Source organism: Manihot esculenta, chromosome 1, assembly GCF_001659605.2.
Source record: "Manihot esculenta cultivar AM560-2 chromosome 1, M.esculenta_v8, whole genome shotgun sequence".
Classification (NCBI taxonomy): Eukaryota; Viridiplantae; Streptophyta; class Magnoliopsida; order Malpighiales; family Euphorbiaceae; genus Manihot; species Manihot esculenta.
In genome coordinates, this window is record NC_035161.2 from 26,553,470 (window position 1) to 26,576,634 (window position 23,165).

Below are 23,165 nucleotides of genomic sequence, written 5' to 3' on the forward strand. Positions count from 1 at the left end.
TCATTATATTAAAAAAAAAAATCTGACGCTTTTTAAAGAGCCTGCACGCTTTATAAGAGGGACGAGTTCTGATTGTCAAGTCAAACTACAAATCAGTAAATTTTTTTACTTCAATTTTAAAATGATAATTTTTTTTTAATTTAATTTTAAATTGTCTATATATAGAGAGAGATAAACAGCATAGGTCTAGATTGAAGGTCCAATTACACTTCTAGCTTAATTCTACACAATTGGAGCTTACTCTAAATTCGTGAACTACGCCATCTATTTCTATTGAACTGCTGCCGGGGACTTTATCTAGTCCTAGGTCCCTCATCGTTTTCCTTACTTCTATGGCTTTCTCGTAAAAGCCTGCGGCTGAGTACATATTGGATAAGACTATGTAACAGCTCCCATCAAAGGGGTCCAATTCTATAAGATGCTTCGCAGCATATTCACCCATCTCCAGATTCCCAAGCCTGGATGAGGCTCCCAGAAGAGCACCCCACATGGGAACACTGGAGCTCATCTGTTTAGTTTCAATCAGGCATCTTGCTTCTTCCAAAAGATCTGCACGGCAGAGAAGGTCTACCATGCAACCATAATGTTCGATCTTTGGTTCCAGGCCATATTCTTCGCTCATTAGTTGAAAATATTTTTTCCCTTCAGCAACAAGCCCTGAATGGCGACATGCACTCAATAAACCAAGAAACGTTATTTCATCTGGCGGAATATTGATCCTCAACATGTCTGAAAACATTGCAAATGCTTCTTGGCCATAACCATGGACACCAAGGTTGTGAATTATCGAATTCCATGCCCCAACATCCCTCTCCTCCATACTTTCAAACACAGAAAGAGCCCTCTCCATGTCTCCACATTTTGCAAACATATTAACCAAAGCAGTTCCCAAGACAGCATCCACTTCAATCCCATTTCCTTTTATGTAAGCTTGAACCCATTCACCTTGATCCAATGCTGCCAAATGGGAACAAGCAGTAAGCACGCTTACCATCGTAAACTTGTTTATTTCTGCTTTTGCCTCCTTCACATCTTCAAGTATCTGCAGTACTTTTCTGTAGCTACGGTCTCTTACATACCCATCAATCATCAAGTTATAAGTGATCAAATCCTTAATCTCCACTGGCATCTCACCAAACAAAACTTCAGCTTCTTCCATTAGACCACAACCAACATAACCACCAATCATAGTATTCCAAGAAACCGAATCCCTCCCTTCCATTTGGTCAAACAATTCTCTAGCCTCCTTAAGCAACCCTACCTTAATATACCCATCAATCAAACAATTCCAAGTAACCAAACTCCTCTTTGGCATTCTATCAAACATCCACCTTCCCTCCTCAACAAAACCTGAGTCCACCAAACCCCCAATCAGCGAATTCCATGAAACAACATCCGGGTCATCTATTTTATCGAATACTTTGCAAGCCGAACCAATTACCCCGCAAGCTGAGTAGAAGGTGATCAAACTGTTCTGTACAAAAAGATCTTGGCTCAAACCATGTTTAAAAACCAGCCCATGAACCTGTTCGCCCTCCCCAACCCCTATAACTTGAGAACATGCTTTCAGAACAAAAGGAAAAGTAAATTGATTTGGCACAGAATTGGGATTACAAAGCATACTATAAAACAAAGAAATGGCAATTTCAGGTTTTTCACTTTGCGCATAGCCTCTAATAAGCACATTATATGCAAACGTATTTGGGTTTTTATCAAGATTAAAGATTGATTGAGAATAGTGAATGTCAGAATAGCGAGAGATTGAGGAATAACACAAAAGCCTGGTGAGGGCTAGTGGGTGGGTAATTTGGCCGAGCTTGGTGAGCTTGGCTTGCACTTGCTTGAACTCGAAAGTATACCTGCAGAGTTCTAAGAGAGAGAGGCATGGTTGGAGACGGGCTGCGCTGACAAGGTTGGGGTTTTTGGCCGGCTTCGTGGGCAAGAGAGACGGCGAAAGGGCGGACATTACAGTTCCAAATGGCCGTTGGCCGTCTATCCACAAATATCAAAAGATTATCTAAAGTTGGAAAAAAAAAAAAACATCAGTACTAAAAATTTATTAATTAATTTCTAAATTTTAAAAAATATATTTTAAAAAATTTACTACTAATTCTGATAATTTTAATTATTAAATATTATATTATTATTATAATTATTAAATATTTTATTATTTAATTTATATAATATAAAAAATTTAATAATTAATCTATTAATTTTATAAAAATAATTATTAATTAATCTCTTTAATAAAAGTCTAATTAATAAAATTTTTAAAATTTTATAAATAATTTAATATATTTTTTAAATTAAAATACTAATTAATAAATTTTTTAATATTATAGAAATTTAATAATAATTTTCTTAAAAAAAAAAAAGGAGAAAAGCATCTATAAAAGAAAAAAGAAAACGAAAAAAGTCTAAGCTAAAATAGGTAAGAGGGAGAAAAGCATATATAAAAGAAAAGAAAACAAAAAAGTCTTAATTAAAATAGGTGAGATGAGATATGGGTACAAAGAAAGAAAGAAAGAAAAAACAAACTTTCAAGTTGTTTTCTCACTAAGGTTTTAGAGAGAGGTTTTCTATTTGTAGTGGTGAGGATTTTCTAAGATGAAGGGCCTCGTTTTTGTGTTCGATCCTGGCGGAGGCTCTCCTTTTTTCACTTAGAAGTGAATTTACTTCCACCCCTTCCAGGTGAGAGTTTTATTTGTATATAGTAGTTTTTTTTTTTTCCTCTTTTGGTTTCGGCAAGAAGGTTTGCTGTGAGGAAGATTTTATTATTCCTGTCTGTTTTTGTTGTGGGTTTTCTTCTCCTCTCCAAATCTATACTCCAAAGTAATAGTCAGAAGGTAGACAAATAGTGATAGCTCGTTCGATGGTGATGGCTCATGCGCTTTTCTTGTCTCGCTTTCCTATCGAAGTCACTTTGATTTGGAAAGTTTTAACGGGTTGCTATTATTCTATTTGGAATCTCCGTTTCACCATAAAGTGCAAACCGAATAAAGAGAGTTTTATGCATTTCTTCGAAAATTTTACTTCAGTAATCATCTTACCGAAGCTCCTTCAAGACAAAAATGTAATGACTAGATAAGCCATCTGATTACCAGAATCCAAGCTGTGTTATTCCTTAAAAGGAATTAGTTGTTTTTGTTGCTAAATCTCTGGTGAGTCCCAATGATACAGGAAGATCACAAATACAAATCAGCCAAAAACCAGGACCACCACTGGAATCACGTCTTAAAATCTCTGCTCAATAGGCATTCCTAGTCTGTCCAAGTGACCAGATCCCGGATAAGCTTTGCTGGTAAAGCTTGCACGCAAAGCAGAAGCCCTCTGTGCACTGTTTGATCTTTGTTCCCCAAAGCCATGAATTGAGTACCTCTTTGTTGAACTTGATCTCTCATATTGAGGCCTTTGCTTTGGGGCACTAAGAGATCTCAATTTAGCCCTTGATGATTCAGTATAACACATGTAATTTGGGTAGTAGTAGTCTGAGTATCCGCTCAGGAAGCTTGCTGAGGCATCGCTCTTACTGGGAGTGAAGGGACTTCTTCTACCACAGCCTCCTTTTGATGATGCTGAGTAGACGTCCTCATCCTCGTGGGGAAATTTCAAAGGACTTGAAGACTGTATTTCACCAGATGATGGGCTTGGAACTGTTTGATGAGTCGTGGAGTCCTTTGAAGTGGTGAAGCTATGAGTATATTGATCTGATGCTAACGCAAGATGAGAGGAGTGGAAAAGGTTTCTGCGTTTAAGATTGATGTGGGGTTTCTCTGTATCTACTTCAAGGATCTTGTCACTCTTCTCCCATGAGCTTTCATCCGTTCGACGTCCTGACCAATTAAAAGGCAACTGTGCTTTGTCTTCATCACTAATTGCCCTGCTATTAGATTTTGATCCAGTCCTCTGCAAATTTGAAAATGGTTCTATCAGGCATAAGTTATACCATTTAGATTCTCTAAATAGCTAGTCAAGGAGAAACAAGGATACCTTAAGCATTGATGGCTGCTCATATTTCCCACTCCTAGGACGTATTGCATTTTCAAATTTTTCAGGGGTGGGCGGACCCTGCAATGATTTAGAGTTTAAAAAATAAGAAGAATTCCAAAGTAGATGCAACTCCCACTACTACATTTTATGGTTTAGACAATAAGATCTTTACGACGCTAACAGACCAATTGCCAACATACACGACGTCTGCCTAATTCTTTTAATGTGGCATTGGATGAGTTCAAAACCTATAAATTAATGCATGTATACAAAAGTTGTCTAGAGCCAAATAAGGGATGAGGGCGTGTTGAGCAGTAAAGAAAAGGAGCCCACAGTGCAGGGTCCATAAAATTATTATTCACTTCTCAAAATGTTCCCAGCAAAAAGAATTCAAATGTTGGAGGGAAAATCAAAATGTTAACTTACAGGGTGGTGAAAGTGAGAAGACTTGCTACTTGAATGTGAAGATTCAGAGACGTGTAGCTGTATCCTTCCTGCACGTGCTCGTGCCTGGGCTCTCAATAATGCTTGCATTCGTTGAACCCATTCAGCAGTTCGCTTCCTCTCAATGTGACCTCTTACCAGCGCCTGAAGCCTTACCAGTGCTTTTAATGCTCGCAGTGCCCTTCTTGCCTTCAAAATATACATTAAAAACACTCATCAATAGGAAAATTCTTTCACGCACTCACATGTTAATATGAAATCAATTTGATTTGTGTATAAATCAACTTGTACCCACTCGGGGTGCAAGAATTTTCCCTGATCAATGATATTATATTAAGAGATAAAAGCCACAGTACTTGTAAACTTTAAGCAAGATTAAATGACACGGCATTCTTTCAACGTATAGGTATTCTTGGTCTTGGGTCGGCGTGTGGGACTATGAAATGAGATATGCTTCATAAATGAAAGAAATGGGTACAGGATCCAAATTAAGAGCCTGTGCGTCAGCGGTAGGTGCACGTACAATTTATGCATGAATAAACAACCAAATGATGATTAATCAACGAAACACACACCGACATTGGCCATAAATTAATTAATTAACTGCAAAATTAGATGACTCGATTCTAACAAATTTACCTAAATAGCCCTAAATATGGCACCCAAGTGAAAATGATTGGCCAGCAAACTTCTTAAGTTCTAATCCAAAAGTACAGGGCAAAAGAAATTCTCCCTATTAATCGTTGAAAAGGCCAACACGGCCAGGAATTGAGAATAAAGCAAGGGAGAGGGAGAAGAATGCAAATCCTTTTCTTCTGGGTCCACACAGGAAAAATTACAATGTGAAGCGGTGTACCATATAAAATTGTTCACATGTTACAATAAGCCAATAAACCACAACTACATAAAAGTAGCTACCCTATTTTGTGAAAAAAAAAAAAAAAAAGAATTTCCATTGTTAAGGCTATGTTTATATGATTGTCCATACTGAGGAATTGCTCCACACGGGTGGAGCACAATACGCACCTTCGATGATGGTGGTGACAGTTCCCGAGATATAGCAGTAGGATTCAATTATGGCATTACAAGAGGAAAAAGCGAATGCCATTTCTATATATATAAGAGAGAGAGGGCTAATGTAAGCATTGGCGTTTTGCGCAAAACAACACGTAGAACAACTCATAGATGACATAAATGGAAAAGAGAACAGCGCTTGCACATGGAAGATGGAACAGAGGACAAAAGGGAAAGTACGACACCGTTTGTAGGTGGTTGCGGAGGAGCAATTATAGAATCGAGAAAATAACCTCGAATCTTGCAGGAACTAGATGAAGCAAGAAACAACGAACTACACGTCAATTTATCTTCAAGAAATAAACAAAACGACCTATAATTTCAGCGTTTTAAAGAAGAACAAGGAGACAAAAAGGCATGTGCCATTGCTTCAACCATATCCAAGCTTAAGCTATATCTAGCAAAGCGCTGATGATTAAAGAAATATATGCTACTGTAATAGAGAATATAGCCAATGGTATAGACAAGAAACTAACCAAGTACCCGCGAAAAGCCGCTTGTATCTTAACGGCAGCCAAATCCTCACGCCACGCATGGCTCTCAGAAACGTACGTCATTGATAGAGTGTTAGCGTCTCTTCCGCTACTTGTCAATCTCACAACCTCTGCAGCCGCATGAGCAGCTGCCACCGCGGCCTCCGCAACTGCAGCCGTGGCAGCTGCTACTGCGATCGCGTGCTTGTTAGGTTGCTCTTCGTAATCTGAAGAATTTTGAAACGTTAAGGAAACCTCCTTACCATCCAAAACTTCGCGCTTGATGTGGTGTTGTGGTTGATCTTTCTCGCGGTATGATTTCACAAAGCTCCATCTTCGTTTCTCCTTGGAACGACCCGAGGTTTGCTGCTGCCCTTCTGACGGATGATGGACGGGTTTTTTAAGGCCGAGAATGGCTCGGAACCACTTGGAGGCTTTACCCATTTGGCTTTGGTTAGCGATGGTGATGCTGCAGTGGCTTGTTGGGGTTTGAGATGGGATGCATCAGCGCGAGAGCGAGAGAGAGAGAGATAGAGACGCACACAGAGACAAAGAGAGGGAGAGGGAGAGGGAGAGGGAGAGAGAGAGAGTGCGTCGTGGAAACTGCAAGTGAGAAAAGAGCGTTCTGTACATAAATAAGGAAACCATGATGTGGAGATTGTCAAAGTGAAAATTTAATGGAATATGTTGTTTTCGAATATGACCCAGTCGCTATGTAGAGCGTGCAACTCAATCGTTGGTCTTGTATCATTTTACGTACTTCTTATCTTATTTATCGATATTAATTATTCATTAAAATTTATATATCTTATAAATAATTATTAAATAAATTTAATTTAATACATAACATTTTCACAAAGAAAACTATAATTTTAGCTAATAATGGTTGGCTGACGTAACGAGGTTTTTTTATCCCATGGTTGAAACCTCACATCGCAATTCAACATATATATATATTTTTCTTTTAGGTATTGTTTGCAGCTGGAAAACTGGTTTAAATTTCGCCAGGTTATCGATTCACCGTCACAACTTATAGTAGGTATTAAAGATATAGAAATTAATTTATTAATTATATTAAAATTTAAAAATAAAAGTATAATTTATTTTAAAAAATTTATAATTTAATTCTTAAATTTTATTATATTTTAAAATTTATACTATTTAATTTTTAAATTTTACTTTTGTAGTATATTTTACATCTTTTTCGTCTACTTTTTCATTAATTTATTATAAAAATTAAAAATATACCTACAAATTTTCGTTTATATATAATTAATAATTTCATTATTAATATTTGAAATGATGGTCGATAATTTATTTTAGTGATTATTTTTTAATAATTTAATAGGTAAATTTTGTTATTATTTTTTAGTGATTTTTAAATTAAATTATTATATAGTTTTAATAATTATTAATATTTTTATTTTTCAATTTTATAATTATTCATAATTTTATTTATTAATTTAATTTTTTTTATCTATGTTCTTTAATACTATGTTTAAGAGGAGGTTTTTCAGAATAACAGACTATTTTTTTAATATTTAAAATTTTTAAATTTGCATTTGAGAGAGAGTGAAGATTTTAGGAACTTTTAATTTAAATCCATTAAATTAGTGGGTTAATAAGGTTTTTTTTGAAAATCTTCAAATATTTTAAAACTTTATATATCCTCTCCAAACAATAAAAAAATTATTAAAATTTAAAAATTATAAAAATTATAAAAAATTTTATTTTATAAAATCATATTTTAAAAAATTTTACTTTATTCTAGCTAGAAGGAACCTCGAAAACTCTATCAACAGCAAGCTGAAAAGCCCTAAAACATATATTGAAGCACAAGGAAAAGAAAAGTCACAACGAATATTTAAAAATTCTCAGAAAAAGGTAAATCCAAAAGAGACGAACACAACTTCAACCTCCACCGAATTAATTGGTATCTATAAATATAAAGAAAAACTAAAAATGTATATTAAAGTATCAAGTTAAAAGCTATCCACAGATCGAATAAAATACCAATAAAAGCGAACAAAGTGTGCTTTTTGGTGATTCAGATCGCCCCTTTCAAGACTTTGCCCAAACCAAGTACTAAAGAATAACGATAGACCTTAAAAAAAATTCTCTTTTATAATTACAATTCTCTGGAAAAAATCAAACAAAAGAAACAAGAAAAAGAAAAAAACAAATAACAAAAAAAACACCGCCGAGAGGTGAGGAAGGAACCACTCTTGGGGCACTGGAAAAGAAAAGCTCTCCTGTCTAGTGGGACAAAGAAAAATTGATCAATGGCAAAAAATAACAAAAGACTGAGCTCTCAGGCAATTACAGAAAAAAAAAATTAGAGAAAGGCACATTATTAGTAATAGTTCTAAGTTAACTTTCTTAAATATTCTACTTTTCTCATACAAGAGAAATAATTTGTTTAGGTGAAACTAATAAATTGTATTTTTTTAATTAAATTTTATAAAATTTATCAATTTATTATATTTAAAATTATATTATAGAGTTATTATTTTTATGAAATAAAAATAATTTTGATTTCTAATGAATTCATTTATATATTAAAAATAATTATATTATAATTCTTAATAAGTAAATTTCTGAAAAGTGTAGTTTCGGAAAAATATATATACTGTTCAGGAAGTCGGATTACTACTTTATTGTGTGTGGAAGAAAATTTAAATTATTTTATTCTATATTTATATCAATTAAATAATCTAAGTGGATGTAGAAAACTTCCCTCGATTCTAAAAAGAAATGATTGGGGTTGGTTTTGGAGTTCACGGGACGAAACCAGAGAATCGAAGTTGAAGATTGGAAACCCAATTTCTGATAAAAGTAGATTAGGGATCTCCCAGAGATCTTTCAGTTCTACAATTCTATAGCCTGCCATCTTGTGTCAACTCATACTCATACACATGCAAGCTAAGCTACTCCCTACCGTCTGATTTCTGTCATTTCATCAGATTTTCTTTTAATCAGACGAAGATTGTGTAGACGGTAGAGCACATGGAAGAGACCTGACCTGGTCAACTTTAGTCTTAAATCCATGTATAAAACGAGAAAAACAATTAGAAATAGAGTGCTTTTTTAGTCATGGGTGTGGATGTTTGACGCTTTTTTGTAAAATAAAGTTTGGATGGACAGTGTACGGAAATTTTAAATAATTTTTTGTAAAAAATAAATAGTTTAAATAAATTAAAATCTCAGTCTATTTTCTCAACATATTGAGATAATACACTAAATTAATAATATTCAAATAAATAATTATAATAATTTAAATTTTTAATAAGTTTAAATTAAATTTAACCTTCATATAGGCATGAATTTTTATTAGTAGTATTAATTTGATAAATAATTTCAACTCATTTTAATTACTTGTTACAATGCTATTGGCTTAATACACCAACTCACAGGTGGTATACTTAGTATCTAATAATTTATCATATTAATGAAGAACATGGAAATGGAAATAGCTTGCTTCTTTAACATTGTAGTTAAAGAATGAAAACTATTTTTCTAAAAAACATTATCACAAATATTAATTTTCTTGTAAGAATTCAAGACATGAGCTTCAAATGTGAGTTTAATATTTAAATAATATATTCAAATTAAATCCAATTAAGGGTTTGCTCCAATCTAGCAGCCCTCAATTCAAATTGATTTTGATACAAAATAGTTCCATTTGAAACAATTTCTGGTTAAAAAATAGTTACAATTTGAAATGATTTTAATTTTATTTTTATTGTGAATTTCAGCTCAAAATTTTTTAAACTTACCATAATATTAACATTAGACATGTTAAATGAAATTTGGTATGTTACCAAGTGGCACACATGTTTTGTTTTTATTTTTAAATTATAATTTTATATTTAATAATATTATTAATATATTCAAAATAAATATAATTTTTTATTTTTATTATTACTGCTTATATATGATTTTTTTATTATTATTATTAATATGTGACTTTTAAATTTTTTTTACAACTTTTTTTAATATAATAATAATCATAATTTATATTTAGATAAAATTAAACTTTAAAATAGATTGATAAAAAATGAATAAGTGTTACCGTTAAACTTACATATACGAGAGATTGTTTAACGCATAAATATATTTATAATTTTATATAATTTAATTTTATTTTTATATAAAATAATAATTAATATATGTGAAATAAAATATACTTTACTACATTTTAATATAATAAATATAATTATTATATGACTTTTAATATTCTATTACTTTTTAATATAATATATTATTAGTATTTTATTGTATCATTATTTAAAAACTTTATAATATTTTTATTTTAACAATAAATAAAATATTAAAAATACATTTATAAAAATTGAGTAATGCCATATAAAAAAATGTTTAGATGAAAAAAAATTACTTTCCCTATATATTTTAGCGATAATTTCATAAAAGATAGTTTTTACTATTTTACAATTGTGTTGTTTATTGATTTGATTTTTTTTTAAAAATCATAATTAATATAATTTAATTAACAAATACTACATAATGTGAATAATTTTATAGAATAAATATATAATTGATTAAAATTATTATAAAAAATATTAATTATAATAAGATATAAAATAATTAAAAAATTAATAGAATTATTTACATAATATTTTAAAATTTTATTCGATTCAAATAATTATAAAAATTATTAGATATAAATAATTAAAATATAATAAAAAGTAAAATAGTATATTTTAAATCAAGCAAAGTTATTAAATTTAAATAAAAATATAATCTCCATATATCCATTCTATATAAAACTCACAAACACAACCATCGTTTCATATATTTCTTTCTTTAGACATTTGGTTCTCTATCTTCAAAATGACTAGTGTTTTAAAACTTTTATTTCTCATTTCAAGAAATGTTTTAGTTTCTAGCATAAAATGCATGACCGTCAACTCAATGATTTTTGCTAGATTGAAATTAAACCATGAGTTATCTAGATTCAAGCATTTTTTAAAAGATCATTCTATTCTTCCTCGAAACATATTTAAATTGTGATTTTTATGAAACTATTCGTACAATTATAAAATAGTATTGGTCTAACATGATTGATATACTATATTTTACTCTCTTGAGTTGAAAAGTGACATACTTGAAAGGTACTATAATAAAGCATATGATTTTCCTCCTTCACCATCGCCGCTCCGGCCACTGCCATCCACCACTGTTTGAACTCGGTAAACTTTATTTTTTTAAAAGTATAATTCTTTAAATGAAATTTATTATTGAATATTAATAAAATATGTAAAAGTATTAAATTTTTTAATTTTCTTTGGTGTAATTAAATTTGATGATGCATAACTTTGTACTTAATTAATATTTAAGCCCTTTAAATCTTAATTTAAAATTAAAAATTACGTATATTGGTTGAATTTTTAATTCTCCTCTACAATTATTTTATTATCTTATTTGTTTGTAGGTGATAAGTTATATATTTAATCAATATATAAAACAAGATATATTAACAAAATTCAACATTTTATTTCACAAAAAAATATTATTTTTTAATTATTTTGAATTCGAAAAAATAAAATAAAATGTTATGATTCATTCCTTGTTGATCAAGGATTTCAATTCGAAATTTTACGTTTAAAATTGAGAGAAATGTTTTGTATCTCTAGAAAAGTGAATTGATTTAAAAAATATTATTTTATATAATAGTAACGTAAAAAGTTTTAATATCCGCACAACATGCGGAATAAAAGAATAATAACCACATAAATTTAGTTATAGTGGCTTGCTATCCATTTTCTTTTTTTATTTCAGTTCAATTTACTTTGAAATTCTTTGAATCATACCTAGCGGAACCAAAAAACTTAAAACTTAGCGCGTGAAATTCCAACTCTCACTCGAATTTTTAATTATGATATTGATCAAATAGAATGTAATAAAACCAAATTATTCTCTCCTATCATGGAAATCAATTATAATACTAAACTTGTTCACGTGTTCACTCATCTGCCTAATCTACACTATCATCCAAAATACATATATAGGCTTTTCAAAATATCAAAAACATAATGATTGTTTAATGCTAAAATTGTAAAGATAAAAAGATAATGGCATACCCATATTTAGACCTTAACATCAATCAAAATTATGTCTAAAGTAACATTTAATACTTGATTTTTAGACAAGGCAGAAGGGAAGTCACTAGCACAATTGCTAAGTCCATTTCCCACATTAAGCATAAGTTGTTGTACTTCAAATCAGAGTAACCAAGTGCATATTGACAATGCAGACACCATGTGTTTAAATCAAATTTTCTTTTTATGAAGGTCTAGGCACACATTGATGGATAAGATCTTGCTTCTAAAAAATAATGATCAAAATTTTCACAATTTTCATGGAAAATTATGCAGATCACCTGGTGACTTCGTGTTGGAATCTGACTTACTGAATGGGACGACCACCACATATCTTCAAGTCCCTGGAGTAAAATTCCACTGTGATGGAAATGGAGCTACCTGCTGTTAGCAGCCCATCTCCTTCTTGTTGCTGCTAGTTTCCCTTTTCTCTTGAGGAAGAGATTTAGAACAGCTATTTTTGTCATGTATTTTTCTCTTTAAATCTACGAGGGAGATTGCAATCCAACTCTATGAAGCCCTCTGAACTGAAGATGGAGCAACTCTTTGTACTATGCTTGTCATTCGATGAATTATGTCTCCAAATGATGGACGTTGTTCTGGATCACTGCTTGTTTAATCAAAATAAAACATTTAGTTTCCATCGATGGATAAGTTTCCCATTTCAAAAATTAACAAAAAGAAAAAAGAAATTGTGTAATTTAGAAGCACCTTTGCCAACAATCTCGAATAATGGATGCTACCTTGGGATCTATGCCTTCTGGCAATTCCAATCTTCTGTCCATGAAGCCTACAACTCCAACTACCTGTTGAATAGAGGGCACCCACTTTAGTGAAACTTTACAAGATTTTAATGAAGAGGCCATTTGGATCCATCCCTATTTGTGTACCCATATGTGCTAGAGGCCAGTTAAAGGAAGAATAGACCTGTATGGCATTCAGATTGATCCATGGAATGGATACAGCCATTAGTTCCCACAGGATGACGCCAAAGCTAAACACATCAGACCTGTTAAAGTGCAAGGAATGCTAGTCACGACAGAATAGGTGAAATTACAATGAAGAAAGAGAGAGAAACTATGGACTTCCTTGCTTTGGGCTATTGGATGAAACCTAATGAAAATGTATTCATTTTAGAACTGCAGACTATAGAGATGTCAGCTCTAGTCTAGTTCAACAATCTTCCATGAGCTATGGATGCTGAAATTTTTATAGAGATAGATGGTTAACAAAAGAGAGGACAGGACTTGTTTTTTCATATATTTTGGCTCATGAAGCACTAAATCTTTCCATTTAACTGAACTCCATAATAGAAAAAAGCTCTTAGTGCTTAAGTGGTCATAGAAAAAAATGGTTCAGCATCCTGCAATTACTTTTCATTTGACGGTTCGTTTCGGAGGACTTCAGGGGCCATCCACTGAGGCTGCATTAAGGAAAAAACAGAAGAAAGTTAGTAATAGCAATCAATCCCTCTATAGCACACAGACAAGCAAATACAGCAAAAGCTAGCAACAAAAAAGCATGTTATACTGGAGCAACATGCAACTACAAAACCAAAGAAATTTCTTCATTTATCTAGGAAGGGACGGAAGAAAAGTTTTACAGTTCCTCTTCCAGATTTTGCAGTTATGAAGGTCGCATTCTTCCACCTAGACAGGCCAAAGTCTCCAACCTGACACAGACGAGATGAATTTCTAAGCAACAGCTATATGACATGTCTGCTTGAATGTTTGAAGGGACTGATTGTCATATTACCTTGACAGTCCAGTTTTTATCAACTAGAAGGTTGGAAGACTTGAGGTCTCTATGAACTATTGGCGGATTTCTGCGATGCAAATAATTCATACCTCTAGCCTGCAGTAAAACTAGAAAAGTGTGAGTCTTTGTTTGACAATCAACTAACTCAACAATTTTCCGCTGTACTTTAAGCAATGCAAACACTCTCAGAAATTGGGAAGGAAATACAGGTAACATACAACATCCAGGGCCATCCTTAGACGTCGTCTAATGTCCAAGGCCTGATTGTTTTTGTGAAGTGTTTTGAAGAGGCTTCCCCTGGCATGAGAAATAGAAACAACGTCTGATAAATTTGATCCCAAAAATGCACAAAAGGACATCATATATTATATATGAGCAAGTAACAAGAAACAATTGCCAGACAATTGAACCTGACATCAAACATCTTGGTGTCCTTTACTACTATTTAGTTATCAGAAGACTATTGCCATTGTTACCTCGGCAAGAATTCTGTAACAATTGCAAGTCGTTCGGGTGAATATACTGCTCCCATGAATAGCAACACATTTGGATGTCTAAGTCTCTTCATTATATCAATCTACAAAAATGAGATCCTGCAATCAGGTGATGATACAACAAACAATAATTACAAAGCACTACAAGTGGAAAGTCTTAAGCACCTCCTTTTTGTAGTCTTGCAAAGTTTCTTCTCTGTATTGGTTGCCAAAGTAAACCTTAACCGCAACATCCTGGTGAACACAAACAAATATGGGTCAACACTTGCCAAACTCAGAACAAGAACTTGGTAGAATTAGTCAAGTTAGACATTTACTGATCCATTCCAAATTCCACGATGGACAACAGCATATGAACCTGTAGGACAAAAGGAATATAGAAATCAGAAGAATCCATTTCCTACTTCGAAAAAATTTACGTTTGATTCTTGTTAGAACTAGTAAGATTATGGTGTTCTGTGATCATCATATATTAATACATCATATTACATGGATGATCATCATATATTAAAACATCACATTACATGGATGATGCAAATTAGACCAACCAACATATTTTAGCACTTCTGACGGTATCAGCAAAACCTTTGTATCTGCATACTGATAGAATTTTTTTCTAAAAAAAGATCAAATATATACTTACTGTCATTCATGTATGATTTCTGAATGTGGTAGAAAATTAGAACTTCTCATGCCATCTCATATATGAATGCCAAATTTCATCTCATTTATATTTTCTCTCATGACTATTATATGCATTTTGTAGAAATATAATATTTGATGTTGTATTTCATAATAAAGATTGCAACCTATTTATATATAAAAGACGTATCTAAACATGAAAGAAAATCAAATCTATAATTATACAATCCCTAAGATTAAGCAACTAACTCATCTATCAATATTTACTTCCTATAATCTATAACACTCCCTCTCAAGTTGGAGCATAAATGTTAATCATGCCCAACTTGTTACATATATAATCAACTCGTCTCATACAACTTAACTTAACAGACACCGAATTTGTAAACCCAACTTCTTCCAATAATTGACGTACCCACAAAATTTCACAACGGTTTTTGCCATGACTTGACATTTAGATTCAGCACTAGAACGGGAGACCACATTTTCTCAGCTTGGTAAAACGCCTTACTGAGAATTTCGAATCCGTGAACAGTACTCGTGACTTGTGAACAATACCCTATGAACAGTACTCGTGAACAGTACCCGAGGAACAGTATTCGTGAACAGTACCCCTAGAAACAGTACCCCGATGAACAGTACTCATGAACAGTACCCGATGAATAATTCCCGTGAACAATACCTGATGAACAGAGCCCTAAGTCTCCAAATGTTACCCTTTATGAGTAACTCAAATGAATAGAGCCCTTTATGAGTAACCCAAATGAATAGAGCCCTACGTGAGTAACCCAAATGAACAGAGCCCTAAGTCTCTAAATGTTACCCTTTGTGAATAACCCAAATGAACAGAGCCCTAAGTCTCCAAATGTTACTCTTTATGAGTAACCCAAATGAACAGATCCAAATGTTACTCTTTATGAGTAACTCAAATGAACATATCCAAATGTTACTCTTTATGAGTAACCCAAATGAACAGAGCGCTACGTCTCCAAATGTTATCCTTGAGTAACCCAAATGAACAAGTCCTAAGTCTCCAAATGTTACCTTTTATGAGTAACCCAAATGAACAGAGCCCTAAGTTTCCAAATGTTACTTTTTTATGGGTAACCCAAATAAACAGAGCCCTAAGTCTCCAAAAGTTACTCTAAAAGTTATTCTTTATGGGTAACCCAAATGAATAGTATCAAAAAGACGCCTTCACCCAATACCCAAACGGCAAACGAACCACAAATCTAACAAGTGAGCTGCAAGGCGACTTTGGCTTTGGCATCCTCTCTAGGTGAACAGGTGAACAGTGAGAGACAAATATTATTCTAGATGGATAACACAAAAGAACAGGAGTCCTGAGTCTCCAAAAATTTAAAACTTGACGAGAGAGAAAATAAATCTTTACAAATATGGCTCTGATACCATGTAGAAATATAATATTTGATGTTGTATTTCATAATAAAGATTGCAACCTATTTATATATAAAAGACGTATCTAAACATGAAAGAAAATCAAATCTATAATTATACAATCCCTAAGATTAAGCAACTAACTCATCTATCAATATTTACTTCCTATATTAATATATTTACTTCCTAAAATCTATAACACATTTATAAAGATGACATTTTTAAGTATAATATAGGCAGCTTATGCCTGTGAAAGTATAAAAATATTCAGTGCCCGTTTTCATACAGTGGGGCATGAGCACCCTACAGCCAGATTTAAATTCTTATATGACAGTTACCTTGCCCAATCTCCTCTCCCAGTTGTAGATCTTCCCAGTGAATCTCACAATCTACCACAGAACTCGACTCCCTATCCCCTCTGCTTGGTGGACTTCCTACTGTGCTAGATGTCCCATCTTTCTGTCTTTGTGCTTTGACTTCTGTATCTGCAGTTTCCAAGTTTGGTGGTTCAGGCTCCAATTCATTCTCATCCTCTTTGCAACTTAATCTGGGCAATGGATCTCCTGGTTTAGCTGACCCAAGACATTGATTGTACTCTATTATAGAGGCTTGACAACTCTCTTCGGAGGCCTCAATGTTTCTGCTTGAATTTACTTTTGAATCTGCATATAACATATTTATTTTGTGTGGAATTCCTCCCTCACAGTCAGTATTACTGGTGCAGTGGTGAGAACCTGATGGCTCTGAGGCTCTAGAATTATTAATCTCATTTGTTGATTTATAGCTAAATGTGGTATCACTTAGGCTATTTTGTGGACCGCTGACATCTTCTTTTCCGGTGCTTCCAATTCCTCCAATGTGCAGCTTCGATAACACCTTAGCTGCCTATAACCATTTCAACCAAATAGTTCAGGAAACTTGCTAATGAATGTTGAGGCAACTAGTGCAGACTGCAGTGAAATATATGGTACAGCAATCCAATTGTAATTGTTGCCAACCAAAGAGAGTAGACATTTCAATTCCTCTTTCTTTTTGCCATAAGTGTGAAAGTTTAGTAAAGAAAATGATATAACTATAATTCTAAGTTATGTGGATAGCATCTGACACTTAATCAATGCACTATATGTGCATGGCAGGCTCAGAATCAATCTCCCCAAATTTCATGACCCAGAAGCAGAAAGCATCTCAGAATTTATGCTCAACTTTATATGTATTAACCCATAGTCAATAACATTAGAATTGTCTTCTTATCTACTTCTTGATTGTACGCAAGTATATATGGCAAAAACATGAGCTCAATCTGTTTCTTTAGTAGTGGTCATGATAATTAGATGATGTAACATTTAAGAAATGAAGGTGAAATACATCTATTATAAAGTTAGGTGAACTGAAATAAGTAATTGAAACTTACTAGTGCACCAGGTAAGGCTGACTTAACACCCTTGGCTTTTGTAGCAGCATGTTCTTTGTCACTTGAATTCTCAGGTCCATCACACGTGTCATTGTCGTGTTTCCGTGGTATAAGTCTGGAGGCCTGATTGATTGAGCAGCCCAAGTTCATAAAAACTCATAAAATATTTAAAATAAATAGGAAAAAAAGACAAAGGAACAGGTAATACATAAGCACCAGATTGGAAACCGACGATGCAATCTGTGGCACTGGAGCAATTAGTTGGCGGGGATGCTGCTGAATCTTTTTCAAATTTATCCTAGGTACTCTAGCACGATCTTGATAAGTTCTCCGATTCTCTGAATTTGGAGAATTGAATGTTGCCGCATCACTTGAAACAGTGATGATACCAGCTAGCTTACCATCCTCATACAATGGGCTTTTTGTGACCATTGCCATAAAATTTTCTCCAGACCTCTTCTTAAAAGGAAACTGACCTGACCAGGATTGCCCGAAACCTAATCTTCCTACAATTTTATTGAGAGGTGCGTAGTATTCTTCATCTACAAGGAGCTCAGCAACACTTAGTCCAAGGACTTCATAGTCCTTCCATCCATACAGATTTTCAGCAGAATGATTCCTGAGAAAATTATCCTTCAGCTACAAATAAATTTGAATCACAAAGCTAATGGAAGTCTATATCAGAAGCCAAGAAATTGGCTATATCAGACTCATCAAACTGATCTTGACTTGTGTCAACGTATGACTAGTAATGCACATAGTTGAATTTATCAAAATCATAGGATTATAAAGTAGAACAGTTTCCCCTGTGTCCGACAGTCCAAGTGTGTGAGAACGCATGCTTTTCTATTTTTTTTTTTCACATTGGGAGTCGTAAGGATTGGGAAAGAAGACCACCTAATTAATTAGAGAGGATAAGCGGCTACCAACTCTGCTATTTTTATTGCAACGGTTCCATTTCTCATACGAGCATATCAACTAATAAAACTAATCTATTGCAAACATCGCAGGATGCAATATTCATGCACAGCCTCCAACTGAGATATGCCCACTTTTGATGTTAAAACTTTAGCTTCTATTGAATAACCCATGAAGAAAACGGGAAAAAGGACTAAAAGAAACCTTCAATGTGACCTTCCATCAAACATCTTCGTACAATCACTGAAAACGGATGGGAAACTAACAAACCTTCCAAAATTTCCTTCCGAAACTATCATCTGCAGAAATGATAAGGCCAGTAGAGTAGTAGACTAATTAGATCTCAGAAATCGGAATCATCCGTACATTATCTTATCGACAGCAAACAGCCACATACATGTGGCAGCAATCCTACCTTGTATATGCTTAACATTTTCCTCTTACCAATCATGTGTACTGTACGATAAGAATTCAAAAATCACTTTATGCCATAAAAGCACATCTCAACAGTTCAACAAACACTGTTGATTTTTTATTTTTTATTTTTCCCTTTCTATATGCGGCAACATAAATATATGTCAAATGGAAGTCAATAAAAATTTCTGTTAAAAAAAATTAATAAAATAGCAAGATAAACACTACGGATGAATTCGAAGAATTCTCCATTTCAAATATTATTAGATGCAAATTCTCCAATAAACAAATCAACCATGAAATGAACAATCTCTCTAAAATTCCATCTCCTATAGCCATCATAACATTTCAACTTATATGCAAGAAAGAAAGAAGATCGTCCCAAAGTATTATTAATCAAGCTCGGAAAATCAAGAAACCACAAAGAAGCAATCTAATCAATGAAATAAGAAGTAGCTACAGATGAATATTTACCAATATACGATCTCTCCAGAGGCAGCAGTACACACATGAACAGCATGTCCCATGGAATCTAGCACCTTCTTATATGGACTTCCTGCCGTAAAGAACCCCGGTACACATCCCCAACCGGAATCTGACGTCGCCTTATCAGAATCTGGCATCACAATCGCCTCACTAGTATCATTTGTTATCTTCTTCTCTTTCTTCTTCTCCTCCACGAGCTCTCTCAGTTCCTCCTCCAACTTTGCATGACTGGCCTCCAGATTCAGACACCGATCAGCCAAGACTCTGTAGAGACTGGAGGCTGAATGGTCTCCCGCCATATGAGTGGGCGGAGATGCGCGCATAAAATGGTGGTGGTGGTGGTGGTGTTTGTGTTTAGGTAAGAGTTAGAGAATAGTTTATTACGAAGGTGGTCGCTATATTGGGTTTATTATGGGTTTATTTTTATAGTGGAATCTTGAGACTAAAGGGTGTTCTGTGTTCACCACGTATTAATTGGCCGGCAGGAGGGAGCTATCGGGTGTGGACAGGTGTAAACATTGGGAATGCAGAGAAGCGAATAGGAGAAGAGAAGGCAGATATTAAGCAAGAGATTATTTTACTCCTGTCCTCAGGGGCAGGCCAGTGCCCTAGCTGCTACATGATGTTGATGGTAAACTGTCCCACGGTATCCTGGTTTGGCCCATTTTAGGTTCTTTTTAAAACTCCACTTCTCCTTCCCACTATGTTTGAATAATTTTGAAGAGGGCAAGAAAAATAAAAGAAAGAAAAATGTTTTTATTTATTGTTTTTATTTAGATCTGTAGAAAATAAAATCTAAATTATTTTTTAAGAAATTATTTTATCATTTTTTTAATATTTAAAGAGCTAAAAAAATTAATAAAAGTAAAAAGTAAGTAAAAAAGCATTTTCTGTATTAGAGAATTTTACTAATATTATTATATATAAATTTATTAATATTTTTTATCTGTTAAGTTATGATAAAACAATTCGCATATAATATTTTATAAATATAAGTTATTTTTTTTATAAATAAATAAATAATAATTAAAAGAATTTTAGTTTTTTTTTTTCAAAATATCACATCAAATTTATGTTACCCTTTTATTTTCTTTCCACTCAGTTTCCCACCTACCCAACAAGCTCTTAATGAGTTACGAATTCTGTTTAGCGGATTCAATTTGAATGAATGGTGAGTGAAAATAAAACATGTAATATAAATATATATTTAAAAAATTTATAAAAACTTAAAAAATATTATAATTAAATTATAATTTATTTATTTTTTAATTAATTAAAATATATTAATAACTACTTCATTTTTAATATTTACAAATATATAAGTTAATAATCAACCAATAATTAATCTTTTATTATATAATGAAATAATCAACCAATAATTGATATTTTATTCTATTATAAAAGTGACTTTTTAATAATATTTATTATAGAATAATTTTTTTTTATTATGAGTGTGAGATGCAAGTCTATAAAAAATAATAAGGTTAAAAATAATATATTAATTTAATATAATATTTATTATAAAATTTATTTTTTAAAATTAAATTATCTAAATTATAAAAACAATATCTCTATTTCATTTTTTTAATTTAAATAATAATCTATTATCTATAAAAATAATATTTGATTTATATTTAAATAATTTTAAATTTAAATTATCTAATTTATTACTCATTAAATTTATATTTTTTAAAATTAAATTAATTTTAAATTTAAATAGTCGATAAAACTCATTAATTAATAAAATATTATTTATAAAACACTTTTATTTATAAAAATTTAAAATTTATTTCTCTATATTTAAATAGTTTAATAAATTATTTTAATTATATAAATAGATTAGAAACTAATAAAGTGAGATAATTACTTTTAAATAATAAAAATAGCGTATAAAAATAAATTGCATAATAAATGAATAATTTTAGAAAAATTTACAGAGTTGAAATTTTAAAGATTAAAAATAAATTTTTTGAATTAATAAAATAGAGAATAGAAGGAATAAAATAAAATAAATATACTAATTAATAAATTTTTAAAATATATAAGAATTTAATGATAATTTTTTATGTTATATGTAAAACTATAAATTATATGTGAAATTATAGTTGGTGACTAGCAAAAAGTTCATGCAGTAAGTATGGAGTTGTATGTATTGAAATTTATTAAGTTAGCTTTTGTTTGGTTAGCGAAAAGAATAATTTATACATAAAAAAATATTTTTTAAGAATATTATTTTTTTAAAAAATAATTTATTTTTTTATTTAATTGTGATATTCAAAAATATATTATTAAAAAAATTTATATATAAATTCTCTTAATAAAATTATTTCAAAAAAACGAGTTATATCAAAAAAATAAATTACTCTTTTAAAAACAACATGCAATTTTCTTTAACTTAATTTTCTTTCATAAAATTAATTTTCCATTGATTAATAGTAAGCTCCATTTATTTTTATAAATATATAATCGAAGAAAATATTTATTTTTTATTATTTGATTGCAATATTTAAAATGAAGAATGTTTATAAATTTATGTATATAAAACTTAGTATTGTTAATAAAATTCTCAAAATCTCAAAAAATAATTTATTATTTTAAAAGAAGAAAGTAATTTCTTTTAAAAAAATTTTAATTTTTTATTTGATGATAAAAATATTTACTTTTATCATTTCATAAGAATATATCAAAAATTAAAAAATATTTTAATAAAAAACATTTTTTATAAAACAAATGAAATCTTTCCTTTTCTTTCACCAAACACCCATTTAAAATATGATTAAAGTGAATTTACTTAGATATACTTTTAAACGGTGTAATTATTGCATTGATGTGTTTGGGATAAATAATTTATAATAAGAAATTTAATTAAATTATTATCATGTGATTTTTATTTTTTAAATAAAAAATTTTAATTCAAGAGATACTATCTGGCTATTTGGTAAGTTTAACATTTTAAAAGTTAAATTAAAATATGATTAAAATTTGTGCTACTAATATAAATAATTAAATCAAATACACTTTCTTACCCTTCAAACATTGGATGAGATTATCTTAAGCATGTGCCACTTTCATATAATTTCTTGTAAAGCCCAGGGCCATTAATTGCTCAGGCAAGAAAGAAAAAAGAAAAATGTAACTAAAATAGACTTTAAAGTCCCATATTTTTTTTTATTTTCTTTATTATTTTAAAATTAATATTTTTTTTTAAATTATAATAATATATGAATTAACTATTATAATTTTATTTTATTTTATTTTTAAAAAATTATTTTAATATTTAATAAAATTTAATATATTTAAAATAAGTATAATTAGAAAATTAATAAAAAAATTATAAATTATATGTATAGAAAAAGAAAGTCGATAAAAATTATGGTAGGGGAGAGTAGTTATTACTTTTTTTTTTAATTTAGATTTAAGATTTTATAATTTTAAAAATAATTTTATTATTAAATTAAGTTAAATTGATTAAAAAATTTAATTTTGCATATATTTATATTTTAATTTAAATATTTTTATTTTAATTTAATTATTTTAATATTTA

General features: G+C 31.2%; 3 protein-coding genes across 6 annotated transcripts; all 3 read right to left on the minus strand.

The window, feature by feature from the left end:
- Window positions 1-211: 211 nt before the first annotated feature.
- LOC110609288 (pentatricopeptide repeat-containing protein At4g18840) lies at window positions 212-1,966 on the minus strand. The gene has a single exon (XM_021748765.1). It carries the CDS (start codon window positions 1,964-1,966, stop codon window positions 212-214), a length of 1,755 nt encoding a protein of 584 aa, XP_021604457.1.
- Window positions 1,967-2,713: 747 nt separating this feature from the next.
- LOC110622193 (protein IQ-DOMAIN 22) lies at window positions 2,714-6,590 on the minus strand. Of its 2 annotated transcripts, XM_021766627.2 has the most exons (5): window positions 6,245-6,590; window positions 5,985-6,172; window positions 4,417-4,623; window positions 3,991-4,068; window positions 2,714-3,906 (listed from the first exon to the last, which is right to left on the minus strand). In XM_021766627.2, exons 1-5 carry the CDS (start codon window positions 6,423-6,425, stop codon window positions 3,235-3,237), a joined length of 1,326 nt encoding a protein of 441 aa, XP_021622319.1. In that variant the 5' UTR covers window positions 6,426-6,590; the 3' UTR covers window positions 2,714-3,234. The 2 variants fall into 2 exon arrangements, with proteins under 2 accessions (XP_021622319.1, XP_021622310.1); XM_021766618.2 differs by having other exon boundaries at window positions 5,985-6,590.
- Window positions 6,591-12,054: 5,464 nt separating this feature from the next.
- On the minus strand, window positions 12,055-20,033 carry LOC110628157 (dual specificity protein kinase shkD). Of its 3 annotated transcripts, XM_021774680.2 has the most exons (14): window positions 19,610-20,033; window positions 18,020-18,422; window positions 17,804-17,926; window positions 16,731-17,277; window positions 14,670-14,710; window positions 14,518-14,586; window positions 14,335-14,435; window positions 14,077-14,155; window positions 13,856-13,954; window positions 13,704-13,772; window positions 13,474-13,523; window positions 13,028-13,109; window positions 12,812-12,906; window positions 12,055-12,707 (listed from the first exon to the last, which is right to left on the minus strand). In XM_021774680.2, exons 1-14 carry the CDS (start codon window positions 19,942-19,944, stop codon window positions 12,611-12,613), a joined length of 2,190 nt encoding a protein of 729 aa, XP_021630372.1. In that variant the 5' UTR covers window positions 19,945-20,033; the 3' UTR covers window positions 12,055-12,610. The 3 variants fall into 3 exon arrangements, 2 of the variants coding, with proteins under 2 accessions (XP_021630372.1, XP_043811775.1); XR_006350424.1 differs by lacking the exon at window positions 13,028-13,109 and having other exon boundaries at window positions 12,682-12,707; XM_043955840.1 differs by lacking the exons at window positions 13,028-13,109; window positions 13,704-13,772; window positions 13,856-13,954; window positions 14,077-14,155.
- Between the last annotated feature and the right edge of the window lie 3,132 nt (window positions 20,034-23,165).